The sequence below is a fragment of the Ranitomeya imitator genome, chromosome 1, assembly GCF_032444005.1.
Source record: "Ranitomeya imitator isolate aRanImi1 chromosome 1, aRanImi1.pri, whole genome shotgun sequence".
In the NCBI taxonomy this organism is placed as follows: Eukaryota; Metazoa; Chordata; class Amphibia; order Anura; family Dendrobatidae; genus Ranitomeya; species Ranitomeya imitator.
The window spans coordinates 542,634,842-542,662,522 of NC_091282.1; the positions used below are offsets into that span (position 1 = coordinate 542,634,842).

The 27,681-nt window shown below is 41.3% G+C and overlaps 1 protein-coding gene across 1 annotated transcript in view; it reads right to left on the bottom strand.

Annotated features, from left to right (window-relative positions):
* Positions 1-27,681, bottom strand: part of DGKQ (diacylglycerol kinase theta) — a 206,022-nt gene that overhangs the window by 11,686 nt on the left and 166,655 nt on the right. Inside the window, exons 16-20 of the mRNA XM_069767667.1 lie at positions 18,752-18,903; positions 12,884-13,032; positions 9,637-9,818; positions 8,753-8,853; positions 8,517-8,663 (exon numbers count right to left, since the gene is read on the bottom strand). Of these exons, the coding sequence (XP_069623768.1) occupies positions 8,517-8,663; positions 8,753-8,853; positions 9,637-9,818; positions 12,884-13,032; positions 18,752-18,903 (731 nt within the window). The remainder of the gene's footprint in view (positions 1-8,516; positions 8,664-8,752; positions 8,854-9,636; positions 9,819-12,883; positions 13,033-18,751; positions 18,904-27,681) is intronic.

A 27,681-nucleotide genomic window follows, 5' to 3' on the forward strand; every position in this document is an offset into this window, starting at 1 on the left:
GTACCCTGGGGTCATCATATGACCTCAGGGTACCTTGGTAACCATCGGGACCCTTGACTCTAATCACGGGGGTCCGATGGTTACCAAGGGGTTCTTGTGACCCCCTTGCAACAACTTAAATACAGCTGTCGCAATTGACAACAGTATTTAACCCCTTAGTGACAGAGCCAACTTGGTACTTAATTACCGAGCCAATTTTTGCAATTCTGACCACTGTCACTTTATGAGGTTATAACTCTGGAACGCTTCAACGGATCCCGCTGATTCTGAGACTGTTTTTTCGTGACATATTGTACTTCATGTTAGTGGTAAAATTTCTTCGATATTACTTGCGATTATTTATGAAAAAAACGGAAATATGGCGAAAATTTTTTAAATTTTGCAATTTTCAAACTTTGTATTTTTATGCCCTTAAATCAGAGAGATATGTCATGAAAAATAGTTAATAAATAAAATTTCCCACATGTCTACTTTACATCAGCACAATTTTGGAAACAAAATTTTTTTTTGTTAGGGAGTTATAAGGGTTAAAAGTTGACCAGCAATTTCTCATTTTTACAACACCATTTTTTTTTAGGGACCACATCACATTTGAAGTCATTTTGAGGGGTCTATATGATAGAAAATAATGAAGTGTGACACCACTCTAAAAACTACACCCCTCAAGGTTCTCAAAACCACATTCAAGAAGTTTATTAACCCTTTACGTACTTCACAGGAACTGAAACAATGTGGAAGGAAAAAATGAACATTTAACTTTTTTTTGCAAACATCTTAATTCAGAACCATTTTTTTTATTTTCACAAGTGTAAAAACAGAAATGCAACCATAAATTTTGTTATGCAATTTCTCCTGAATACGCCAATACCCCATATGTGGGGGTAAACCACTGTTTGGGCGCACCGCAGAGCTTGGAAGTGAAGGAGCGCCGTTTGACTTTTTCAATGCAGAATTGGCTGGAATTGAGATCGGACGCCATGTCACGTTTAGAGAGCCCCTGATGTACCTAAACAGTGGAAACCCCCCACAAGTAACACCATTTTGGAAACTAGACCCCTTAAGGAACTTATCTAGATGTGTGGTGAGCACTTTGAACCCCCAAGTGCTTCACAGAAGTTTATAACGTAGAGCCGTGAAAATAAAAAAATCGCTTTTGTTTACACAAAAATGATCTTTTCGCCCACAAATTTTTATTTTCACAAGGGTAACAGGAGAAATTAGACCACAAAAGTTGTTGTGCAATTTCTCCTGAGTACGCTGATACCCAATATGTGGGGGTAAACCACTGTTAGGGCGCACCGCAGAGCTTGGAAGAGAAGGAGTGCCGTTTTACTTTTTCAAGGTAGAATTGGCTGGAATTGAGATTGGACGCCATGTCGCGTTTGGGGAGCCCCTGATGTGCCTTAACAGTGGAAACCCCCCACAAGTGACACCATTTTGGAAACTAGACCCCTTAAGGAACTTATCTAGATGTGTGGTGAGCACTTTAAACCCCCATGTGCTTCACAGAAGTTTATAACGTAGAGCCGTGAAAAAAAAAAAAAAAAAAGAAAAAAAAAAAAAATCGCATTTTTTCTACAAAAATGATCTTTTTGCCCACCAATTTTTATTTTCACAAGGGTAACAGGAGAAATTAGACCACTAAAGTTGTTGTGCAATTTCTCCTGAGTACGTCGATACCCAATATGTCGGGGTAAACCACTGTTAGGGCGCACCGCAGAGCTTGGAAGAGAAAGAGTGCCGTTTTACTTTTTCAATGTAGAATTGGCTGGAATTGAGATCAGACGCCATGTCGCGTTTGGAGAGCCCCTGATGTGCCTAAACAGTAGAAATCCCCCACAAGTGACCCCATTTTGGAAACTAGACCCCCCAAGGAACTTATCTAGATGTGTGGTGAGAACTTTGAATGCCCAAGTGCTTCACAGAAGTTTAGAATGCAGAGTCGTGAAAATAAAAAATATTTTTTTTTTTTTTCACAAAAAAGATATTGTAGCCCCCAAGTTTTTATTTTCACAAGGGTAACAGGAGAAATTGGACCACTATAGTTGTTGTCCAATTTATCCTGAGTATGCTGATGCCCCATATGTGGGGGTAAACCACTGTTTGGGCGCACGGCAGAGCTCGGAAGGGAAGGAGCGCCGTTTTGGAATGCAGACTTAGATAGAATGGTCTGTGGGCGTTATGTTGCGTTTGCAGAGCCCCTGATGTACCTAAACAGTAGTAACCCCCCACAAGTCACCCCGTTTTGGAAACTAGACCCCCCAAGGAACTTATATAGATGTGTGGTGAGAACTTTGAATGCCCAAGTGCTTCACAGAAGTTTATAATGCAGAGTCATAAAAAATATATATATATATATTTTTCCACAAAAAGGATTTTGTAGCCCCTAAGTTTTTATTTTCACAAGGGTAACAAGAGAAATTGGACCCCAGAAGTTGTTGTCCAATTTATCCCGAGTATGCTGATGCCCCATATGTGGGGGTAACCCACTGTTTGGGCGCACGGCAGAGCTCAGAAGGGAGGGAGCACCATTTTACTTTTTGAGCGCAAAATTGGCTATCGTGTTTGGAGACCCCCTGATGTACCTAAACAGTGGAAACCCCCGCAATTCTAGCTCCAACCCTAACCCCAACACACCCCTAACCCCAACCTGATCCATAATCCTAATCACTAACCCTAGCCATAATCACAACCCTTACCCCAAAACAACCCTAATGTCAACCCTAACCATAACCCTAATCAAAACCCTAAATCCAACACACCCCTAATCCTAATCTCAACCCTAACCTCAAACCTAACCCTAATCCCAATACACCCCTAATCAAACCCTAACTTTAACCCTAATCCCAAACCTAACCCTAATCCCAAGCGTAACCCTAATGCCAACCCTAACCCTAATACCAACCCTAATCCAAACCCTAACCCTAATCCCAACTCTAACCCTAACTTTAGCCCCAACCCTAGCCCTAACTTTAGCCCCAACCCTAACCCTAAGGCTACTTTCACACTTGCGTTGTTTGGCATCCGTCGCAATCCGTCGTTTTGGACAAGAAACAGATCCTGCAAATGTGCCCGCAGGATGCGTTTTTCGCCCATAGACTTGTATTGCCGACGGATTGTGACGGATGGCCACACGTCGCGTCCGTCGTGCACTGGATCAGTGTTTTGGCGGACCGTCAGCACAAAAAAACATTCAATGTAACGTTTTTTTGTACGTCGCATCCGCCATTTCTGACCGCGCATGCGTGGCCGTAACTCCGCCCCCTCCTCCCCAGGACATAGATTGAGCAGCGGATGCGTTGAAAAACTACATCCGCTGCCCACGTTGTGCACAATTTTCACAACGTGCGTCGGTATGTCGGGCCGATGCATTGCGACGGCCCCGTACCGACGCAAGTGTGAAAGAAGCCTAACCCTAAATTTAGCGCCAACCCTAACCCTAAATTTAGCCCTAACCCTACCCCTAACCCTACCCCTAGCCCTAACCCTACCCCTAATTTTAGCCCCAACTGCTCTTCTCCTGCTGGCCGGCAGATGGAGACAGATGGCGGGCGCACTGCGCATGCGCCCGCCATTTTCTTTTGCCGGCGGCCAGGAGGAGCAGCAGGAGGATCCAGGGACGCAGGTGAGTATGGCAGGGTCCCCGAATCCCCCTATTTCTCTGTCCTCTGATGTGCGATCACATCAGAGGACAGAGAATTACACTTTGACTTTTTTTTTTTTTTTTGCGGTCGCCGGTAAACAGTTAATTACCGGCGATCGCAAAACAGGGGTCGGTAAAACCGACCCCGATCATGCTCTTTGGGGTCTCGGCTACCCCCGGCAGCCGAGACCCCAAAGATTCACGCGGGGCTGGCCGGTGGCGCACTGCGCATGCGCCCGCCATTTTCAAGATGGCGGCGCCCACCGGGAGCCACGAGGAGCACCGGGGTAGATAGGTAAGTATTGGGGGGCCACGTGGGACCCCTTTTCTCTGTTCTCCGATGTGCGATCACATCGGAGGACAGAGAAATTAAAAAGAGATCACGTTTTTTGTTTTTTTTTTGCGATCGCCGGTAAACGGTTAATTACCGGCGATCGCAAATGCGGGGTGGGTTAAAACCCCCCCGAATCATGTTCTCTGGGGTCTCGGCTACCCCCGGCAGCCGAGACCCCGGAGAAAATCCGACTCTGGGGGGCGCTATTTACTTTTTCCACAGCGCCGTTAATTAACGGCGCTGTGGTTTAAGTACCCTTAGCGGCCGCCGTTAAAAGGCGTATCGGCGGTCGTTAAGGGGTTAAAGGGTAAAGGTACCGTCACTCTAAGCGACGCTGCAGCGATACCGACAACGATGTCGATCGCTGCAGCGTCGCTGTTTGGTTGCTGGAGAGCTGTCACACAGACAGCTCTCCAGCGACCAACGATCCCGAAGACCCCAGGTAACCAGGGTAAACATCGCAGGGCCGCGCTTAGTAACCCGATGTTTACCCTGGTTACCGTTGTAAATGTAAAAAAACAAACACTACATATTTACTGTACATTCCCGGTGTCTGGTCATGTCCCTCGCCTTCAGCTTCCCGCACTGACTGAGCGCCGGCCGTAAAGTACAGCGGTGACGTCACTGCTGTGCTGTGCTTTACGGCTGGCCGGCGCTCACCAGTCAGTGCGGGAAGCTGAAGGCGAGGGACATGACCAGACACCGGGAATGTAAGTATGTAGTGTTTGTTTTTTTACATTTACAACAGTAACCAGGGTAAACATCGGGTTACTAAGCGTGGCCCTGCGCTTAGTAACCCGATGTTTACCCTGGTTACCAGTGACGACATCGCTGAATCGGCGTCACACATGCCGATTCAGCGATGTCAGCGGGAGATCCAGCGACAAAATAAAGTGCTGGACTTTCCCCAGCGACCAACGATCTCCCAGCAGGGGCCTGATCGTTGGTCGCTGTCACACATAACGATTTTGTTAACGATATCGTTGCTACGTCACAAAATGCAACGATATCGTTAACGATATCGTTATGTGTGACGGTACCCTTAGTTAGCCCCCGATTGGTCGCAAAACCAGCCGGGTTCGATACTGCAGAGTGTCAACTGTTATGTACAGCAGACACCCGTGGGAATCGCTGCTGTTCAGCGGCACTATTCCCCATCACCGTTTTAAAAACCCTTAGCGGCCGCCGTTTTCGCAACGCCAGCATAGTTAGGACTTTACTCTTGCTTCTGGTTAGGAAGTACTCTTATAAAAATAGGTTTATCAACTGTAAGGCTATGTGCACACGTCAGGATTTTCTTGCAGAAATTTCCTGACAAAATCAGGACATTTCTGCCAGAAATCCGCATGCGTTTTTTGCGCGGATTTTACGCATTTTTTGTGCGGATTTTTTGCGTTTTTTTCCGGACACTCCAATTTAATGGGAAATCTGCAAAAAATTCCCCAAAATAATGAACATGCTACTTTTTTTTTGCGGAATGCGTTTTTTTGGCGGAAAAAAACGCAAACGTGCACAAAACATGCAGAATGCATTCTAAATGATAGGATGCATATTGTTTGCGTTTTTTTTAGCGATTTTATAGCGTTTTTATCGGGAAAATCAGCAAAAAAAAACGCAAAAAATCCTGACGTGTGCACATACCCTTACACTGGAATGACTTTCACAAATTTTGGTTTTCACAAAGTTTGCCGCTTCAGTGTTTTCAGATCTTTTAAGCTATGTTCCCACAATGAATAGTTGGTGAGTTTTTGATGTTGCAGATTTTCTGCAGCATTTCTGCACCTATTATGTAAATTAGGTAACTTGCGTTTTTTTTTTCATTGCATTTTTGAGTGTGTAAACTTGCATGCTTTTTTATCACTGTGATTTTGATTTGTCTTTTTGTATGCCATGCTGGATATCAACTTCTCGGCCAAATCCTGATTGATGTCAACCCATTTTGTCTAATCAGGGCTTGGCGTGTATCTTCATTTATGTGCTTTTGTTTGTACATCTGCTTTTTGAGGATTGATGACAGGCTCCCAATGGGATTGAGATTTGAAATTTCCTGGCCATGGATCGCAAATTTCAATTTCTCGATCACAGACCCACTTAGTTATCTCTTTTGCCTTGTGACATGGTCTCCATGATGCTGGAAGATGCATTCATTACCAAATTGCTCCTATATCATTAGAAAAAGTTGCTCTTGGAGGATGTTTAGTGACCATTCTTTATTCAAGGGAGTGCTTTTAGGCAAAATTGTGAGCGAGTCCCTCCCTTGGATGAAAAGCAACCCCACACATGAATGGTTTCAGGATGCTTTACTGTTGGCATGTCACAGGACTCATGGTGTTACCACTAAAAGGCAAACAGTTCTGTATTAAGAGAAGCATAGAGTGTAGATCACGTGAAGTAATTATTCCCCTCTACTCCTTCTTGGCCAGGCCTCATCTGGAATACTGTGTCACGCTTTCCCCCGTACCGGAAGTCCGCTGCCTCGGAGTAACCCTTGACTCTGCCCTGTCCTTCAAACCGCACATCCAAGCTCTTTCCACCTCCTGTCGCCTCCAGTTCAAAAATATCTCCAGAATCTGTCCTTTCCTCACCCGTCAATCTTCTAAAATGCTTGTGCATGCCCTCATCATCTCCCGCCTTGACTACTGCAACATCCTTTTCTGTGGCCTCCCTGCTAACACCCTTACACCTCTCCAGTCCATCCTTAACTCTGCTGCCCGACTAATTAATCACTCTCCTCGCTACTCCTCCACTTCCCCTCTCTGCAAATCTCTTCACTGACTCCCATTCCCTCAGCGCATACCGTTCAAATTATTAATACTGACCTACAAAGCCATCCATAACCTCTGCTCCATATAACTCTGAATTAATCTCCCGATATCTTTCCTCACGTAATCTCCGGTCCTCCCAAGACCTCTTCTCTCCTCCACACTTATCCGCTCCTCACCCAACCGCCTCCAAGACTTCTCCAGAATTCCTCTGGAATTCTTTGCCCCAACACATCCGACTATCAACCACATTCGGATCCTTCAGACGGAACCTAAAAACTCACCTCTTCAGGAAAGTCTACAATCTGCACTGACCCAGCTGCCTCCTCACCACTACTAAAGCTACCACCTCACCAACACCGAAGCTCCTAAAACCCCCAACCTATTGTCTCCATCCCCACCATCCTGTGGAATATAAGCCCGCAAGGGCAGGGTCCTCGCCCTTTTGTATCAGTCTGTAATTGTTAGTTTGCTTACTGTAAGTGATATCTGTAATTTGTATGTAACCCCTTCTCATGTACAGCACCATGGAATCAATGGTGCCATATAAATAAATAAATAATAATACAGTTCTGGGCACCACATTTAAAAAAAAGACATTGAAAAACTGGAGCAAGTTCAGAGAAGAGCTACCAGGATAGTGAGCAGACTGCAAAGTATGTCCTACGAGGAACTATTAAAGGATCTGGGATTGTTTAGCTTGCAAAAAAGAAGGCTAAGAGGAGACTTAATAGCGGTCTACAAATATATGAAGTGTAGAGGGATCATCATTATTCTCATTTGCACATGGAAACACGAGAAGCAATGGATGAAGCTGAAAGGAAGAAGATACAGATTACATATTAGAAAAAACGTTTTGACAGCGAAGGTGATCAATGAGTGGAACAGGCTGCCACGAGAGGTGTCAGTTCTCCATCAATGGAAGTCATCAAACAGAGGCTGGACAGACATCTGTCTGAGATTATTTAGTGAATCCTGCATTGGGCCGGGGTTTGGACTCAAGGACCCTTGAGGTCCCTTCCAACTCTATTATTCTATGAACTCTAAGAACAGAAGCTGCTAACTTCAGGAAAATTAAAATGTATGTTGGTCTCAAAACTTTTGGCCATGAATGTACATGATGCACCCCCTTTCAAAAAAATGAATGAAACCTTGAAACCACAACTCTGGTCTTATTCAGAAGAATATCAAATCTAGCGCTTGTGAAAAATGTAAGCCTTTCTTTATACAGAAACATGCCCAAACTAGTACAAGTCTTGTAACTTTAGCTGTTTGTGCCACAGCATTCACATACTAGAACATGAACTGTTAAGTGTAAGGTGCTATTTCCCAACAATTTTGATCCAGTGGGCATCATGTCACATAACTGCCTGAATAGACAGGCTATAGGATTATTAAAGGGATTGCCCGGAACAGTGGGGGTCTGCCAGCAAAGAACCATGATCAGCTATTAGTAGGTCCCACAGCAGCTACAAGTATACGATGTACAGAGCTGGCACAACATTACTCTGTAAATGGAGTAGTGGGCATCTTCAGATACTTCAGGTCAGATTACTTTCAGTTCATTCAGAGCTGAATTGCAGTGTGCAGCTACTACATGGTCAACGTACAAAGTTCCAGTTCCGTATACTCCTGGCTTCCGTAGAACCTGTTAACAGGTGATTAGTTGAGTTGTCCTAGCCAACCCCTCTAATAAATGTCAACATTTAAATGTAGATGTTTTACTTTACACTTAATCTAGAAATAAGCGTCAATTTTGGTTTATCACATTATCTACCTGGGAATATTTAAGAAGATAAGTCCTTCAATATTTGGAAGCTCCACTTCTTGCTGGTCAACCTGAAGCTTTAGATCTTTATGTAAATTTCGATTGTGACTTAGTTTCTGCAAACCAGCTTTCACATACACGCCTTTGTTGTGGAACCTTGAAGAGAAATACCATATGTACAGTATAAGTGAGAGGCAGAACACTCCTAATATATCAAGCTGTGTGTGAAACACAGAAAAAATTACCTGCTATTGAATTTTCCAGGTTCAATTTCACGGGCATGATGAAAATCTAAGCTTAATTCAGCATCAATCCCAATCCCACAATAGTTGTTCATTTGCACAATCTAGAACATAAAAACAATAAAAATATTAAAAAAAAAAATCTTAATTTTTACTGCAAAGTGGTATCCAAAATGGTAATCCCACAAGGGAAAAAAACTGTCTTATTGACTGAGCAGAAGAATTAGGACTTAATTTCTTATGGCACATTACCACTGTCCAGTTATAATGAACACTATTCCTACGAACGCTTAATTTCCAATAACTGTGCAGTGTAAACAGGCCACCATTCACTGAACGAACAAGCAAAACAAAACGCTAGTTTATCAGGGTAAAATGATTTTTTTAAGCTTGCTTAAAAATAATCGTTTTGGCAGCACAATCGTTGTGTGACAATGTATGTACACAGAATGGATCTATTACCAGTCGTTCTGTGCAAATGGAAAATATGGTCACCCTGCTGAAACACTGTACTATTGAACAACTGCTGATCGGCTAACATGTATCTGACCAGCAGTCATTTAACAGCCACCATGGGCTAGTGTAAACTCACTCACCCACAATTATTAATATACAATGATAAACAATTCTAATATATTAAATATAAGCCAAATGAAGTGACTATCTGATTAACTGCTAAACCATGCAATTATTTGCAGTATTGCCTCCCTAGTATCAATTAAGCATAAGAACAAAATCAATTGTCTAATAAAAAGGAAGCTAGCAATAAAGCCGCTAATTCTATTAACAATGTAAGGAGATGCCAGCTAAGACTAGTTTTGTCATGAGAGGATACCATTAGCATTATAGCCAGCATCAAGCATGAATAGAAAAGACAACCATCATACCTTTGGTGGTTCAGGTTCAGATATACCATTTTCCATTGAATCAACCACCTCCTGAGCATCTAGAAGTATGGTCCAACGATCCATTAGGACATTTTCAGCTTCATCTACAGACATCAGGATTGAAAATGGATCCTCACCAGCATAGCCAGCCCCCCATCGAAGAACTCTCCCTAGATCATTTCCTAGGGGAAAAAAATGATAGATCGCATTTTACCTGTAACGCTTTATTTACATTTCCATTGTGGCCAACATTTATAATACACTGCTCAAAATAATAAATGGAACAGAATATAACTCCAAGTAAGTCAAACTTCTGTGAAATCAAACTGTCCACTTAGGAAGCGACATTGTTTAACAATCAATTTTACATGCTGTTGTGCAAATGGAATAGACAACAGATGGAAATTATTGACAATTATCAAGACACACTCAATAAAGGAGTGGTTCTGCAGGTGGGGACCACAGACCACATCTCAGTACCAATGCTTTCTGGCTGATGTTTCAGTCACTTTTGAATGTTGGTTGTGCTTTCACACTCATGGTAGCATGAGATGGATTCTACAACCCACATAAGTGACTCAGGTAGTGCAGCTCATCCGGAGGGCCAGCGGGGGAGGGGGAACAGCGGAGCAGCGGGTCAGAGGCAGGAGCTGGCAGCTGAGGCTGTAAATGTGCCCGCTGCTAAAGAGAAATTAATACTCATTTCTCTTATAGGGCGCACAGTGACACCCGCAGCTGCCGGCTTCCAGAGAACACCCTACTCACCTTCCTGCGCGACATCGCTGCATCTAGTTAGTTCCAGCGCCAGCAGCATTTCCAGCTGAGCGATCAAGTGGCTCTGCTTATTAAGGTAATAAATATGCACGGTTCTCCACTCCCATAGGCGTGGAGTGAATATTCGTTACCTTAATGAGCAAGGCCTCATGATAGCTCGACAGGAAGAGCTGCTGGCGCCGGAACGAAATGCAGTAAGGGTGACCAGGAGGGTGAGTAGGATGTTTTTTGTTTTTTTTAACATGCATACAAGTACAGGGACGGAGGAGCCACGCATACAAGGACAGAGACTGGGGAGCCACACATATACAAAGACAGAGACTCGGGAGCCATGCATACAAGGATAGAGGATAAGGAGTCATGCATACAAGGACAGGGACGAGGGGACAATGCATACCCGGTTTATACTCGAGTCAATAAGCTTAGCCAATTTTTCTGTGGCAAAATTAGGTGCCTCTGCTTTTACTCGGTTCGGCTTACACTCAAATATATACGGTAAATCACAATGCATAGCCAAATCCAACAAATGATGGATACCTCTGGACGAACCCCATTGACTTACAACAAAGATCCCCCTGAGCTTGCACACGTTGTAAAGTGTAAACAAAACAAGAAGGAATGACTTGGAAATCTCTTATAGCCATATCATATTCCCAACAGAACATACAACACAGATCAGAAGATGAAAGTCAGACATTTTTCAATTTCCTTTGAAAAAGTTTACTCATTGACATATTGATGGCAGTGGCACATCTCCAAAACGTTTGGACAGAACTAGGTCTATCATCTTCTACTTAAAACAGTCTGAAAATGTCTGGGAAATAAGGAGGACAATTTATTGAGTTTTAAGAAAGGAATATTGTCTCATTCTTGTCTGATGTAGGATTTTAGCTGCTCAACAGTCCTGGGTTCTTGCTGGATTATTTGTTTCATACTCTGTTAAATGTTATCTGATGATGAATGGTCTGGACTGCAAGCGGCCAGTTCATCACTCAAACTCGTCTTCTGTGAAGACATGCTGTTGTGATAGATTCAGTATATGGTTTAGCATAGTCTTGTTTAAATATACAACCCCTTCTCTGAAATACCGGTAGATGTTGTCTGGATGAACCATATGTTGTTATAAAACATCTATATGATGCAAAGCATTGATTGTGCCTTTCAAGATGTGCAGGCTTTTGAATTATGTGTTGAGAACAAGCTGGATGGTTCCTCTCCTCTCAATTCTGCAGGACTTGGAGTACATGGTTTCCATAAATAATTTCACATTGTGATGAATCTAATCAGAGAATAATTTTCCATTTCGCCTCAGTCCATATTAAACTGACAGCAGAGTTTCTAGATGCTGTTAGCATGGCTGCTTCTTTGCATGTTAGAATTTTAATTTGCATTTGTGGGTTACACATAAACTTTATTTATGCCCGTTTTTAATTCAGTGCTGCCGAGTGCAGAATCTCTGAATTTTTAGCTGTTATGTACTGTAAATGGTGACATACCCAAATTCTTTGCAATTGTGCAATGATCATTTTTTCCTGTTCCACAAATTTCAGATGCAATTCACAGATTGATGACCTCTGACTATCTTTGCTTCTGAGAGACTCTGCCTCTCTAACATGCTCTTTTTATAGTCATGAGAAAATTGACCTTCCAGCTATTAGTACCAATTACGTTTCCAGCTTTTTGTTAAACCAACCTTTTTGAGATGTGTTTCTACAATCAATTTCTAAATTAGTTTGTTTTTCAAATGCAATGGAAACAGGTCTGTCAACTTCTGAGGTGTTTAGGTTCTGCTGTGGAAAAAAATGCTATTATAGATTTCCAAACTATTGCATCCTTTTTTTCTTTACATTGTACACAGCATCCCAACTTTTTTGAAATTGAGGTTCTACAAAGGATCATTCAAGGCCCATCAATGTATCCATCATTATTTTTCTGGTATAGGCTGAGGAGACTGCCATCAATTGAATTTTGATGGGAGCAATTTGGGTTTGTTACTTTCATTAGTCTACGTTTAAACAATGCCAAATGTGAACAAAGCCTTGTAAATACAGTCTTTTTTATCTTTTCCATGGTTTTTATTCCAAAGGTGATACTAGTATAACAAACTTCACTATAGTTTGGTCATGGTGGACTTGAACAATATTTTACAATGTAAAATGTCTGCAATGATATTTTACATACTTCCAGAAGTGTCACCCTATTTCAAGAAGTGAAATTTAAAAAACTCTATCCTGAATTATTGTACTGCAAATTTACAGTGTCTGAACACATACAGGTGCGCATTAATCATAGTTATAGAATGTTAGAGCTGGAAGGGATCTCCAGGATCATCATGTCCAACCAAATGCTCAACGCAGGATTCACTAAACCATCTCAGACAGATGTAATAAAGGCCAGTATACATTAAAATGCAGCATGGTGATAAGGGTCATTTTATCTAGAACCCAGAGACCTGAAAAATGTTTGCATTTACCTGTTCCAAGAGGAAGGACAGCTATAGAAGGTTCTGTACAAACTAACTTGCGCCTAATTTCCTCAAGGGCACCAAGAACCCATCCAACTGTACCGTCACCACCACAGACAAGTACACGGAAATAGGGAACTTGAGAGAATGCATGAAATCTGTAAGGGTAAGCACAACTTTAGTCACTATCCATACTGAAGATTAGGCTGTATAGTTTTCATTTTCAAAATATTCTTAAAGCATTTAAATACATAATCGAGATTCATTTCAATCATTTATATTTCAACAGTGCGATGCCTTGGATCAAGTTACTTCTGTTTGAAATTGTTGATCATTATAATGCACCTCTTTTCTTTTAAGTGTATTGATAGGAGGCCTCACAATACTCAAGTGATGGGGGCACTCCACAGCCACAATTTGCACGCTATTGGAATAAAAAATACAGTGATTTCAAAGCTTTGACTAACAGAGATCGCTAACATTATGCTCAAAGGTTGCATCACAGAAAGAGATGGCATATTCCAAGATTTGTTCAGATCAGGGAGGGTCTGACTCTATGGACCCTCACTGATCCTTTGCTTGAAGGGACCATACTGTTGGTTTAGCATGATGTCCTTTTCAGTTTTTCTCTGACCCTCTCTAGCTACCAACTATGCAAAGTCTGCAGAATGGCTCCATTTACATGAAGCCGAAAGCAAATCCTAGCAATAATACATTTATACCTGTGGAAAAAACCCTTTTAAAGGGCTTGTTCACACACTACATTTTTATTGTGAAAAAAAAAACAGTTTTACCGTACCAGCAAAGTGAATGAGATTTCTGAAATCTCAAGCACACGCTGCTTATTTTTTTCCTTGCAAATTAGAATTTTCAACACTTTTTTTTTTGTAAATTTGCAATGATTATTCTCTCCTCTGACATGATATACCTCACAGGAGAGAGAAATGATGCCCCCTGAGACCCCCTGTTACCTCCGGCATCCCCCAGTCTCTCCTCACCAGTCCCCTGCCTGGCGTGACCCTTCTGGAAAAAAAAAAAAAGAGGCAGGCGCAGATCTGTCAGCCAGTACCCAGCAACAATCAGAAATTTTTCCTATTGGCTCCTTTTGATCACTGTGATAGACCCCGCTTTGTCACACAATAGTTAGATAAAAATGATTATATATACACACATATATATATATATATTTTTTTTTTCATTCTTTGCAGTTGGGCTTAGAGTTATATTTGGGGTTAGGGCTAGGGTTGGGGATAGAACGGTTTTTTTTTTTTTCAAAAGTAAAAAAAAAAAAAAAAAAATGGACGATATGATAGAGTGCTCTCTACTCGAGTTTGCATAGGGTGCATGGGTATGCACGGAGCATCGTAGAAGTCCGCTTGTTTTTTGGGGGGTGTCTAACAGGGATGAAGGAAGTCAAACCGAAACGCGCGTCGGGGCGCGTGTGCACACACGGGACTTTAACCCCTCGAGGTATTTTGTATTTTATGACATATTTTGGTTAAAAAAATTCCCCCTTTTTGGCTACTCTTTGTTCAGCACTGTTCTTTTGTTTTGTTATATATCTGCTCATTGGCACTTGGCCTCGTGTCTATATTTGCACCTTTTTGCACATTGAGTACTTACGTACCTTAATATTTATGCGTTTTTTTTGCAAGTTTTGGACATAGAGTATATACACTTACACTTGTTTTTTAATTTGATTTATATAATCTTATACCGATTTACCTCGAAGGTTCCTATTTATTTTATAACTTAAATATTAGCTTTTCAGGTACCCTGTTGTATGCACACTGTCATTTTAATCTTTTTATTGTGATTTGTCTTATTGCCATATATAAAAATGTGAATTAATAAAATATTTTCTAGTATACTGACTATTTGTCTGGTATTCCTCCTTTCTTATCCGTACTTTGATTTTATTTTTTTTCTTTTCACTGAGTGGTATTACTTTTTGTTTCTGTCACACAATTGATTTTATTTTATATGTAGATATTTATACATATAGTTATTGTATTTTTTAAAAGATATTTAGTTTATATTATATTTACTGATTTCATTTTATATTGATCTTGTGTGTTGAGGTTATAGCCCTAATATCTGTATGTAGACATGAAATACCATTCCGCATACTATGGACGCTATCACGGTTTCTGAAAACGATTCTTAAAATTCTTTGTGATTTATCGAATCTATGCATCAGTTTCAGTTTGCCTTTCTGAAGAAACAGCCTAGGTGCTATCAAAATGATAGTATCTGGTATTCATAAATTGCCTTAACACCAGGAAATAGTCCAGGAAAATCAAGTTACGCAATCTTTAACACTGCTACTCATTTTAGAAAAGCATGAGCCATAACGCTTTATCAGAGAAACAATAGGTGGCAGCACTGTACTGTTTATATGGAGTGCTAACACTACAAAGTAACTTGTGCGGACAGTAAATGTCATAGGCACAAGCTAAACCTTCTAAACAATAGAGCAATTTAGTCATGGCATAAAAAAGTAACATACTGTATGCTTTATTGTGCATTCTATTGTTTCTTATTATGGCTATGTACAGAAACATTTTTATATATCTTGTATACGACTTGAACTCACTAAGACTAAAATACATGATGCGTATATGGAAGAATGCATAAATCTCACTGGTCATATTCCTGATGTTCCACATGAACACAATAAAAGAAAGTACTGGTAGTTAAAAAGTGGCAGAAGTGATAATTCATATAAAGCTGGAACACAAAAAATAGCAAGGGCACTCCTGGACAGGCAGTAAGGCAATGCCCACTTACTACAATTCATGTTTGCTAAAAAGATTCCCTGTGAATAAACGGATCACAAATTGTCATTGTGATCAGCTGCAAACTGCCAGAGAGCCCGACAGCAAGTGCTCCATTTCTCTGGACCTCCGCCACACCACAGGCATTGCATGCCTCAATGTTAAATTAATGAGAAATGCTGCAATGCACAGATTCCTAAGGCCCCCCTGAGAGAGACCCTAACTGATGGAGATCCTAATAGGGAATTTAAGAAAAAATATTTTCTAAACCCAGAGGCCAATGTCACCCAATGGTTGAATAATAATAAGTTTTATTTCTATAGCGCCAACATATTCCGCAGCACTTTACATAACAGAGGAGACTTGTACAGACAAAGACATTACAGAACAACACATACATCAGATACCAGGACGAGTGAGGGCTGTGCCCGCAGGCTTACAGAAGGTTTACTTCTACATATTAGCAAGCAAGTGAAAGCTTCAGACAATTTATATATATTACACTAGAATGTCTCTTTACTACTTTCTAGCAGCTCTGCTATTAATGATAAAGGTCTTGTTTATAAGGATCCATGCATATACAGCTCTGGCAAAAATGAAGAGACCACTGCAGTTTTATAAAAATCAGCTTCTCTACATGTCTGACAGACATTTCATTCCAGTGTCAGGTGAATGCCAACCAGAGTACACCTCTTTCTACTTCATGTGCTTCTGATTAGGTGATCACCTGAACCAAATCTTATTTAACAAAGGAAAGTATAAAAAACAATGCTGTGGTGTTCACAATCCTCTTACAGTAGGTGGATGGCAAAACAAGTGCTAGTAATATCCCAAAAGTAAAGGAATGAAAAAAATAACGACCATGGAAAAGGAGTTGAAAAGAAAAGTCTTGAGTGAGGAAAAGAAGGGCTCAATTCTGGCTTTACTAGAAGAGGGACACAGTAAGCGTCATGTTGCCTCCATCCTTAAAATTTCTAAGACGGCAGTCCATTACAACATGGTCAAGCAGCAGACACTGGGGACAACAAAGCTACAGACCGACAGAGGGCGAAAACGACTCTCCACTGAACGGGATGACCGTCATCTTATTCGAATGTCACTCAGCAACCGCAAGATGGCATCAAGTGACCTACAAAAGGAATGGCAAATGGCAGCTGGGGTGAACAGGCTCCTATAGGCAGGACTACAGTCCTGTAAAGCTAGAAAAAAGCTTTTCATCAATGAGAAGCAAAGGAGAGCCGGTCTGAAGTTTGCCAAAGACCATAAGGATTGGACCATAGCGGACTGGAGTATGGTAATCATCTCTGATGAGTCTAATTTTCAGCTTTGCCCAACCCCTGGTCGTCTAATGGTTATACGGAGACCTGGAAAGGCAAAAACAATCCACAGTGTTTTGCACCCACTGTGAAATTTGGTGGAGGATCGATGATGATCTGTGAAAGCTTCAGCAAGGCTGGAATTGGGTAGATTATTCTTTGCAAAGGATGTTTGAATCAAGTCGCATACAAGGTTATCCTGGAAAAACAGTTGATTCCTTCTGCTCAGGCAATGTTCCCCAACCCCAAGGACTGATTTTTCCAGCAGGACAATGCGCTATGCCTCATAGCTAGGTCAATCAAAGTGTGGATGAAGGACCACCACATCAAATCCCTGTCATGGGCAGCACAATCTCCAGACCTGAACCCCATTGAAGACCTCTGGAATGTAATCAAGAGGAAGATGGATAGTCACAAGCAGTAAAAACAAAGATCTGCTTAAAGTTTTGTATCAGGAGTGGCATAAGGTCACGCAAAAGTAGTGTGAAAGACTGGTGGAAAGCATGCCAAGACGCATGAAAGCTGTGAATAAAAATCATCGTTATTCCACAAAAAAATGAATACAAAATGTATTGCTTAGAACTTCGAAGACATGTTGTCAGTAGTTTACAGAATAAAAGAGTAAAAGAGCAACTTACATTTTACTCAAAAAAATATACGGTACCTATAAAGAGGAAAATCAGACAAACTGAACATTTTGTAGTGGTCTCTTAATTTTTGCCAGAGCTGTATAATCAATATAAGGTACTAAGTAAAAATGTTGTTCCCGATCACAATGTGGTGGACAACCGTGGTGACTGGTATATGAATGCGGACTGGGTGACAGCGGAAGATGCTTTATACTGGAGATTATGGACGATCTCCTGGGGGCCTCTGAAAATGATTACATGTTGGGCTATGGGATAAACTGGCTTTGAAGCTGAAGACAGAAGGCCCCTTAGTAATGATTATGCAGCAGTATTAGAAGGTCTCTATAAGGTGGTGGATGGGGAGGTTTTAATATAAATATTTATCATATTTTTTTTTTTGCCATTTTTGGAAATGTACATAGGCATCATACTGCATTATACATTTTCGATTGCTTTAGGCGCTTATAAATGACTTACTAAAAAGGAACTGATTAAATACAAATGAATGTGTGTGTATGTGTGTAACTTTTCTTCAAGCACTTTGTTATTTCAGACAAGTGGAAATTTTGAGTCCTGCCCAAGACTAACCGCTTGCCTGTTCCCGGAGTTACAGGAACACAACACACACACATTCTTGTATCTGTCATCTACGATACCTGCATTATGTTCTTTCCATTATTCAAGTGGGAAGCTTTCATCGGCTTTTGAGAAAACAGAAACCACAAGTTCTTGATACAAATGATATTATGAGTAAGTAGTGCCAGGACCTGCTGAAACATCTTGCAACTAAGGAAAAAGTCTAAAGAGAAGTTGCAGCAAAGTCTTTGGGCATTAGTGTGAGCATTTCTATTTGATGACACCTATCAATAAAGACTTACACATCTAATATTATTAGAAAATGAGAGAACTTGACCGATTCTTCCTCCTATACTATACATACATTTACAATGGGGAAAACGCTCTGACTTACAAGGCATCACAAGGTGCGGACATTATTTGTGAAAAGGAAATAACATTTATGTTGAACCCAAACCTATATTCCATGCAGACTGTGTTCTATCCTACTATTTGTAAAAAACAAACAAACATTAATTTCTTAGCAACATGCCGCCAAAGTCACTAGTTAACCCCTTCATTATAAAATACACAACATACCCGGGGAGAGGACCTCCATTTGTCAGTTCAAAAACTTGATGTGGATTCAACAGTTTGCGAAAACTGCAGAGCAGATCTCGGCCCTTCAGGCCTCCGCTCTTAGGGTTGACAAATACTAGAAGAGGGCAGGAAGTCGGAGGTAATTTTTCATGCTAAAAAATAAACAAAAAAACCCCAGTTAAATTAAAAACTAAAACATATTATATATAAAAATTGAAAGAACTGATGGCGCTCACCGGTTAAAAAAACTTCTTTATTTCAATACCTTAAAACATTGCAACATTTATGCATCGGGAGGATGGGAGCAGGAGTCGAATGGATGACACCCCCCCCCCCCTGGTTCTTGAACACATGTGCAGCAGCTATACATAACAATTAAAATGCATTTGGAAAACAAATGAAAACAATACAAAAACACAATAAAACCGGCTCATTTTAGTAGAAGCTTGTGCAGATCTCCTCCTTGCACTGGAAGAGACACCTTTTCAAGGCCAGCAAAAGAAAGCACCTCTGGGTTTCCTCCATGGAATTCCCTAACATGTTTGATCACTTGAGCACTTACTGCTGTATAAATGCTTGCAGCATCAGTTCGTGCAATTACCTGTGCACGGAGTGGGCGTCCCCTCTGTGCGGATTAACACTTTGTTGGAGCTATTTTGGACTGTTTTACATATCCAGCACGCATGTGGTGTGCCTGAAGCTTTGCATTTTGTAGCACAGTGCGGATTAAATATCCTGGCTGATGGAGTCAGAAGTTGCTCAAGATATAAATGGCTTACGAGCAGGCAGGGAGGATGTGGCAGCGTATTTTAAGGAGTGCGAACAACACGATGTGTTGCAATCACTCAGCACAAAGGCTTTGGAAAGTAAATTGTTCAATCTGACAGAAAAAGAGGTTAGATTGTTTTGGACTAACAACTCTCTCAAATCATATTTGGAAGCTGGCAGAGTTACTCGTGGTCTAAGAATTTTTAAAGAGGCATCGCATTTCAGAGATGATCCCCAATTTTTGGCTGAGTGTCAAAAAATATTATTGGAGTGTTCAGAAAAATTGTTGAAATTGGTCTATGAGTTCAGTATGAAGAGTTATACACAATTGGAGCTGGACATTAAAAAGACCAAGGACGAGGTTAAGTCCAGATTATCAGACCCACAATGGTTATCCCTGACTAAAAAAATGGACATTAAATTAACTACCATTCAGGTGAATGTGAAACAAGTAAAAAGGGATACATTTTTTCGAGATAAAGGGGATTATGATTCTGATCGGGTATTCACATGGAATAAAAACAGGAATGAATATGAGAGTGGGAAGCCACAAAAGTTTTTTCACTATAAGAGGAACAACAGAAAACATGGAACTAAGAAATAGAAAAATGAATATCTGACAACAGAGTCTGACTCCAGTGCACAAGAAGAATCCTCTATTTCACCAGGCCCATCAGATTGAGCCCTTGCAAATCTAATGGGACTCTGCCCCGGTGCCCCCTTTAGGCGGAGAACACGCAGAGGGGGTAAGGGGAGAAAACGCAGGATGCCAATGGAAAAGGAAACGTGTCATGGAGACAGAGACATTAATGGATCCTTCCAATAACATGGTGTTGAATTTAACTGACCATAATTTGAACAGTTCACACTTATCTGTTCTCTCAAAAGGACTGGGCTTTTGTATTCCGGAGGCTTTTAATTTTGTGGACTTTAAAATAGATCTTTTTAAGGCCATTCATAAAATTCATCTGCACAAGTTGCTTGCATCAAGTGTCACGGAGGTGACAGTATTAGAAGGGGAGAGCCCGTGGCAGGTGGGCCCTCTGGGGTTCCTCGCTGGCACTGACTCACTGGCTGATATAAGGGCAGATGCCCAGATTTTGTGTGATTTAACTGCCCCGAAGGATGTTCACCCCATAGATGATGAGTCTTTCAAACCATTTACAGGGGGTGTGCCATCAACGTTTATGCCCCAAGTTTCCCCTGAGAATGTAATCGATTTATTTGAGACCCAGGTACTAAAGGATGTGGAATCTATTATATATCCGATTGCCCCACCTAACCTCACAACTTTAGAGAAACGGGTCCTTTTTGAAATCAGAGAATGGTCTGATGTGGTTGTGAGGAATGCAGATAAGGGCAGCAATGTAGTTTTATTACCAAAAGAGCGGTATTTGGCGGAGGCCATGAGACAGTTGTCTGATACGTCTACCTATTTAAGATTGAGACAAGATCCTACAACTAGGTACAAGAATGAATTACGAACCTTTTTGCGTAAAAATGTAGAATTGGGTGTTTTGTCCAGAAAAAAGGCTGAGAAGCTGCTACCAGAGTTCCCACGCCGCCCTCACTGGTATTATATTCCAAAAGTTCATAAATCCCTCACTACCCCGCCAGGACGCCCCATTGTGTCAGGGATTGGATCCCTTCTTACAGAGCCATTATCACAGTACATGGATTGGTTGTTGCGCCCGTTGCTCCATGACATTCCCTCTTATATTAAGGATACTGATGAGTTTTAAGGGGTCCTTAGGGGTATTATTTGGCAGGCAGGCTTTTCCTTGGTCTCTATTGACGTGGAAAGCCTGTACACAAGGATCCCCCAGGATTGGGTGTAGCAGCTTTGAGGAAAATTTTGGGGTCATTAAAAAGAAGTGATGGTTTTGTCAACTTTGTATATGGGGGCATGGATTTCATATTAAAACACAATGCGTTCAAATTTCTAGATTCCTGGTTCTTGCAATGCACTGGGACCGCGATGGGAACTCCGGTAGCGTGCACTTTTGCGAACCTTTTTCTTGCTTTGTTGGAGGAGGATTATGTGTACATTATTGGAAATGATTTTTTGAGGCACATCAGACTTTATGTTCGCTATGTGGATGACATTTTCATGATATTGGACGGACCTCGTGAATTATTTGATGATTTTGTCCAGTATCTCAATGAGTCTAATCAAATGAATATGTCGTTCACATCGAGATATGGAGGCCTTGATTTGGATTTTTTAGACGTACAAATTAACGCTGTGGATGGTGCGATCTGTACCAGAGTGTTTCGAAAACCGTCTGCTACGAACTCTGTCCTACATTTTGACAGTTTCCATCCGGCCCATGTAAAACGCTCCCTCCCTTATAGCCAATTATTAAGATTGAAGAGGATTTCTATGGTTAAACTGGTGATTGCTAAATTGTTATTCATAGCAAGGAAATTGATAGCTCGGTTCTGGATTAGAGAGGAGCCTCCGACTGGATGAGACTTTCTTACGCAGGCGGATCATATAATATTATTGGAAAAAAGTATATATACTAAGAGAAATAAACTCGATGTATTTCAAAAGATATGGCAGCCATGGATAGAATGGAATTATATTTGTGGGGAGGACGCATTATGTTATAGATGATGTTCACACTATACAATTGTATTTGGCTTGGGGAAGGAATATTGGATGGGAAATGAGGAAGGCACTAAGGGGGTCTCGAGGGGAGGGGTGGGGAAAGGGGAGGGGGAAAGGGGGGGAGTTTTGTTCATAAAATATGATTATATGCGAATGACAGCTTGATGTCATATGTTATAATTGTTTTCCTTAATAAAAATTTATCTGATTAAAAATGATTGAAGAGGATTAATAATACTCAGGAGAGCTGCACTCGAGCAGGCAGATGAGTTGTGTGACAGGTTCCGCTGTAGGGGTTATCCCAATGAACTTTTGAATGAGGCAAACAATAGGGTTAATCAGACAAGAGACAATAATCGTGGTTCTGCCCACAAACGTGATAAAAGATTTGTTTTTTGTTTTAAATTCGTCCCTATGGATGGTATTATACGGTCTGATATTTGCAGGAATTGGCATATTCTAGAACGTGATAAAGATATTGCGGAGGTGGCAGCAAGGGGTCCCATTATTTCTAATACACGCAGTACCACTCTGGGTGACATAACAGTGAAAAAACGGATGGTGAAGCAACAAGGTAATTGGTTAAGCAAAAGTGTTCCTCATGGTAATTGGAAGTGTGGACATTGTCCTTTTTGTAATTGCCATGATGTAAGTCAAGCACTTTGCTTTGGAGGTGTGTCTCATACTGTCAACGATTTCATCACGTGCAAAACGACCCATGTGGTTTATGTGGTTTTATGTTGCTGTAAGTTCTTCTATATTGGTAAGACCATTCGCCCCCTCTATGTGATGTTCAGAGAGCATTACAACTCGATCGGTTCAGGCAAGGGGGTTCCACGTTTGATCAAACATGTTATGGAATTCCATGGAGGAAACCCAGAGGTGCTTTCTTTTGCTGGCCTTGAAATGGTGTCTCTGCCAGTGCAAGGAGGAGATCTGCACAAGTTTCTACTAAAAAGAGAGGCCATATGGATTAAGCACACTCGAGCGCAAGAATCCGCCGGTTTGAATGAGAGATTGGATATGTCCATTTTCCTGTAATAAGCCGGTTTTATTGTGTATTTGTATTGTTTTCATTTGTTTTCCAAATGCATTTTAATTGTTATGTATAGCTGCTGCCTGCTGCACATGTGTTCAAGCACCAGGGGTGGGGTTTAGCTGTCTCCCTCTGTTAAGAGGTGATGTCAGTCTCACTTACCTGTGTGACCAGTAGAAGCGCCACTGCAGCGCGAAACGGCTGTCGTCCATTCCACTCCTGCTCCCATCCTCCTGACGCCAATGTTTTAAAGTATTGGAATAAAGAGGTTTTTTCACCGGTGAGTGCCATCCGTTCCTTTCAATTTTTGTATTCATTGTGGCTATTTTCTTTGGAGTGGCACCCCGGCTCACGGAGTACTTACTGCTGTATACATGCTTGCAGCATCAGTTCATGCAATTACCTGTGCACTGAGTGGGCTTCCCCTCTGTGCAGATTAACACTTTGTTGGACATATTATATATAAGCTAATAAGGAATATATTTACTAGTGAAGGTCGCCCACCAGAAAAACTTACCTGGCACTTAGTCCTGTTGTACAAGGCATTAAACCATTAAAGGAAAGATGTGAAAAGTGCATATGTGACACAAGATAAAACGGTCTTAATTGACTACCACGCTACTAAACCTAAACTACAGGGCAAAAGCTACTCGTAACTGCATGGTTGGACCATACACTGTTCAATCTTACCAGGCGAGTAGGATTTCCTAATGCACAGGTACCTGTCCATCATTGGCTGCTTTGCTAAATTGGCTTCATCATACTACCATGCATACTGGGTAGTCAGAGCATCCTCTATAAAAAAGTTATTCCAAAATGAATCAACAGATATTGCTGCAGGATTATGTAATAGTGAATGTAAGCTTTCATCTCTGACATAATTGCACCATATGTTCTAAAGCTCACATGTCAAAGTCTGGCCCACAGTGTGATTATATTTGGCCGGGAGTCATCCCCCCCTTCCATCATTCTTCCTCTGTATCTGACATCTCAGCACAGTGGGTGTAGTGACATCACTATTTCACACCCGATGGACCTGAGTAGTGGGGGAACGAGGATAGGTGGCCAATTATTATTTTTTTAATGTGGGGACTATTATCCTGTACGGAGGACTATATGGGGTCACTGTACAGTATGAAAGATTATGTGGAGCCCATTATATTGCATGGAGAACTATATGGGGCCCATTATATTGCATGGAGGACTACGTAGGGCCAATTATATTGCACGGAGGACTATGTGGGGCTCATAGTGAACGGAAGATTATGAGGTTCATTATAGTGAATGGAGGACTATGTGGGGCTCATTCTATTGCATGGAGGACTATGTGGGGCCCATTATAGTGCACGGAAGAATATTTGGGGCTCATTATAGTGCATGTAGGACTATGTGGGGCTCATTATAGTGCACTGAAGACTATGTGGGGCTCATTCTAGTGCAAAGAGGACTATGCGGGGCTCATTATATTGCATGAAGGACAACGTGGGGCCCAATATACTGTGCGGTGTGCTATGTAGGGATCACATTTGAAGCATTGTACTGTGCTTGGGCCATCATTCTTTGGAGGGTTGAGGAGAGGAACATACCATGCTTGTGGTGGATTCTTTGGAGGAATTCACTGTGGGGATGATATACTGTGTTTGTGGTCACTTTTGTTGGCATTATACTTTACTACCTGTTTTATTTATTAAAGTTTTTTACCCTTTGTTATCACATATTGAACTAAGGTATAACATTTCGATCGCTACGACGGTACGATTCGTGACGTTCCAGCGATATCGTTACGATATCGCTGTGTCTGACATGCAGCAGCGATCAGGGATCCTGCTGAGAATCGTACGTCGTAGCAGATCGTTTAGAACTTTCTTTCATCGCTGGATCTCCCGCTGTCATCGCTAGATCGGTGTGTGTGACACCGATCTAGCGATGCGATCCAGCGATGCGTTCGCTTGTAACCAGGGTAAACATCGGGTAACTAAGCGCAGGACCGCGCTTAGTTACCCGATGTTTACCCTGGTTACAAGCGTTAAACTAAAAAAAAACAAACAGCACATACTTACATTCTGGTGTCCGTCAGGTCCCTTGCCGTCTGCTTCCAGCACTGTGACTGCCGGCCGTAAAGTGAAAGCAGAGCACCGCGGCTGTGCTTTCACTTTCACTTTACGGCCGGCAGTCACAGTGCGGGAAGCAGAGACTGCAAGGGACGTGACGGACACCAGATGTAAGTATGTGCTGTTTGTTTTTTTTTAGTTTTACACTTGTAACCAGGGTAAACATCGGGTAACTAAGCGCGGTCCTGCGCTTAGTTACCCGATGTTTACCCTGGTTACCCGGGGACCTCAGCATCGTTGGTTGCTGGAGAGCTGTCTGTGTGACAGCTCCCCAGCGACCACACTACGATTTACCTACGATCACGGCCAGGTCATATCGCTGGTCGTGATTGTAGGTAAATCGTATAGTGTGACGGTACCCTTAGGCCATTCAGCCATATGCTTTTTGCTGCTCAAGATAACATATTATTCCAACATTATTATTACAGTATGCCCCATTTGTGATTATGTATTTTGTTCTAAGATCTATTAATGACAATGTACTTTGTTCATAGGACATCTCCTTTAAGTTTTTTCCATAGCAAAAGATACACTGTTATATTTGATAAGGAAAAATCTTCTTCACTCTCAAATATTTTTTAAATAAATAACAAGGTTGACCTGGGACTTTGTCCATGTTTTTAACTTTGGCCCTCTGTGTATTTGAGTTTGACATCCCTGTTCTAGAGTGGTTCTTTAAGCGGACAATACACATCAGACAACATTTGATGCAACTAGATATTTTCAATAGGATTAACTGACTATCTAATGTGTATGTGGTCTCTCAACTATTCTCTGGTAGCAGTAGTCAGGGGAAAAATCAGGATCAGGCATGTTGGATTTCACCCTGCTCAATCAACTGTTCCTGCAGGAGATAATATGCTGCTGAGTGGTCTAGCTCATCTCCCTCTCTCCAATGATAAAATATAATGCTCAATAGGGCAAGTGCCATGTTTAGGATAGAATGGGGAGGAATAACAGGCATCACAAACGTATGGACTAGATTAAAAGCGTTAAGCCGGGATGTTTTTGCCACATGACAGTAGCTTCAGTCTGAAGCCTGGAAAACGGTATACAGATCTATCTGCCAATGTGGCCATTTCCATTAATACAGCAAGAGGAGTCATTTTTTGCTCTGTCTAACCTAATTTTCATCAATGTCAGCCGTTGAAGTCGGTACAAAAGCATGGTCAACTGTGCTTTTGTGCGTGACTTCAAAAGCCACTTCTGAAAAATAAGTTAAAAGCATAATTCGTCTCAGTCTGCTTTGTTGAAGTCCATGGCCCTGTTGGTAGATTCATACGTCTTAATCTAATTTTTCTAGTGGAAGCCCCAATAGCGCCACGGATGGTTGACAAAAATATGGTGTGAACATAACGTTTGAAAATCGTGATTTTTTTCAACTATGATGCTGTTATTGGTGTTCACTACCTGATGATCAAGCTGTGTCAGCCCCATTCAGTATATGCTCTGAATATAAAGAAGTATGAATGTCAAAAGTAGGTGAAAGCCTGTAACAAATGCTGGATTATGGAACTCTTGGATATTAATTAGTTTTGAGCAGGCATGAAGGGCAAAGAGAGAAAAGTTTCAATAAAACTTAGCTGCTAAGAAATCTGCAATAATTCAATAACTTGAACAACACTGCTGCTTACCCTCTGTGTTACTAAAGTCAGATAACATCTATCAAGATCAAATCTACAACACCAAGGAAGTAGAGTAGAAAAAAAACGACATACATAAAGTGAAAATAGTCATGTGAAACCTAATTCAGAAGCCTTTTGTAAATGACAAGAAATCTTATCTGAAATATATACATGTATATTATTAATTCAAACGGAAGGACAGAAAGTAAAAGGCAGGTACAAGGCCTGAAGGCATCACTGTTACAGTCTTTATGTTAGCATTCATGCTCGGTAAAGAAACTTTACCTTCTACTCCAGCAAAAACAAGTGATAGTAATGTTTCCTTATCGGTTAATAGATGGGTTAGTATGTTCCCAATTTTCCCTTGCTTTTTGCTTTACCATTTTCTAAAGGGACGTCCTTAATTTTACTCTGCACAGAACGCCTTACCAAGACATTGGTTTACATGCTCCTCTTCACAGGAAACATTTTTCAGAACAGCCTATTTACAGAGATACAGCCCAGCAACACATTATAAGATCGAAATACCGGGAATGCTCTGCTAATCCGTGCGTTCACGTGTACGCCGGAGAATGGCGAGATTGCTTTTTTTTTTCGCCCGAAAGAGCATTTGTCTGACAGCTATGCAAGATTAGGAACTTACCTTATAGTCCCATTGATATTGGAAGCTACTGGGGAACACCTTTATGCTTCAGTGAAAGTGGCCACTTTTGGGACTAGAGCTACAGTACCTTAGCCTGGTTTAACGCTTCCCCATAAAAGTGATTTGATTAAAT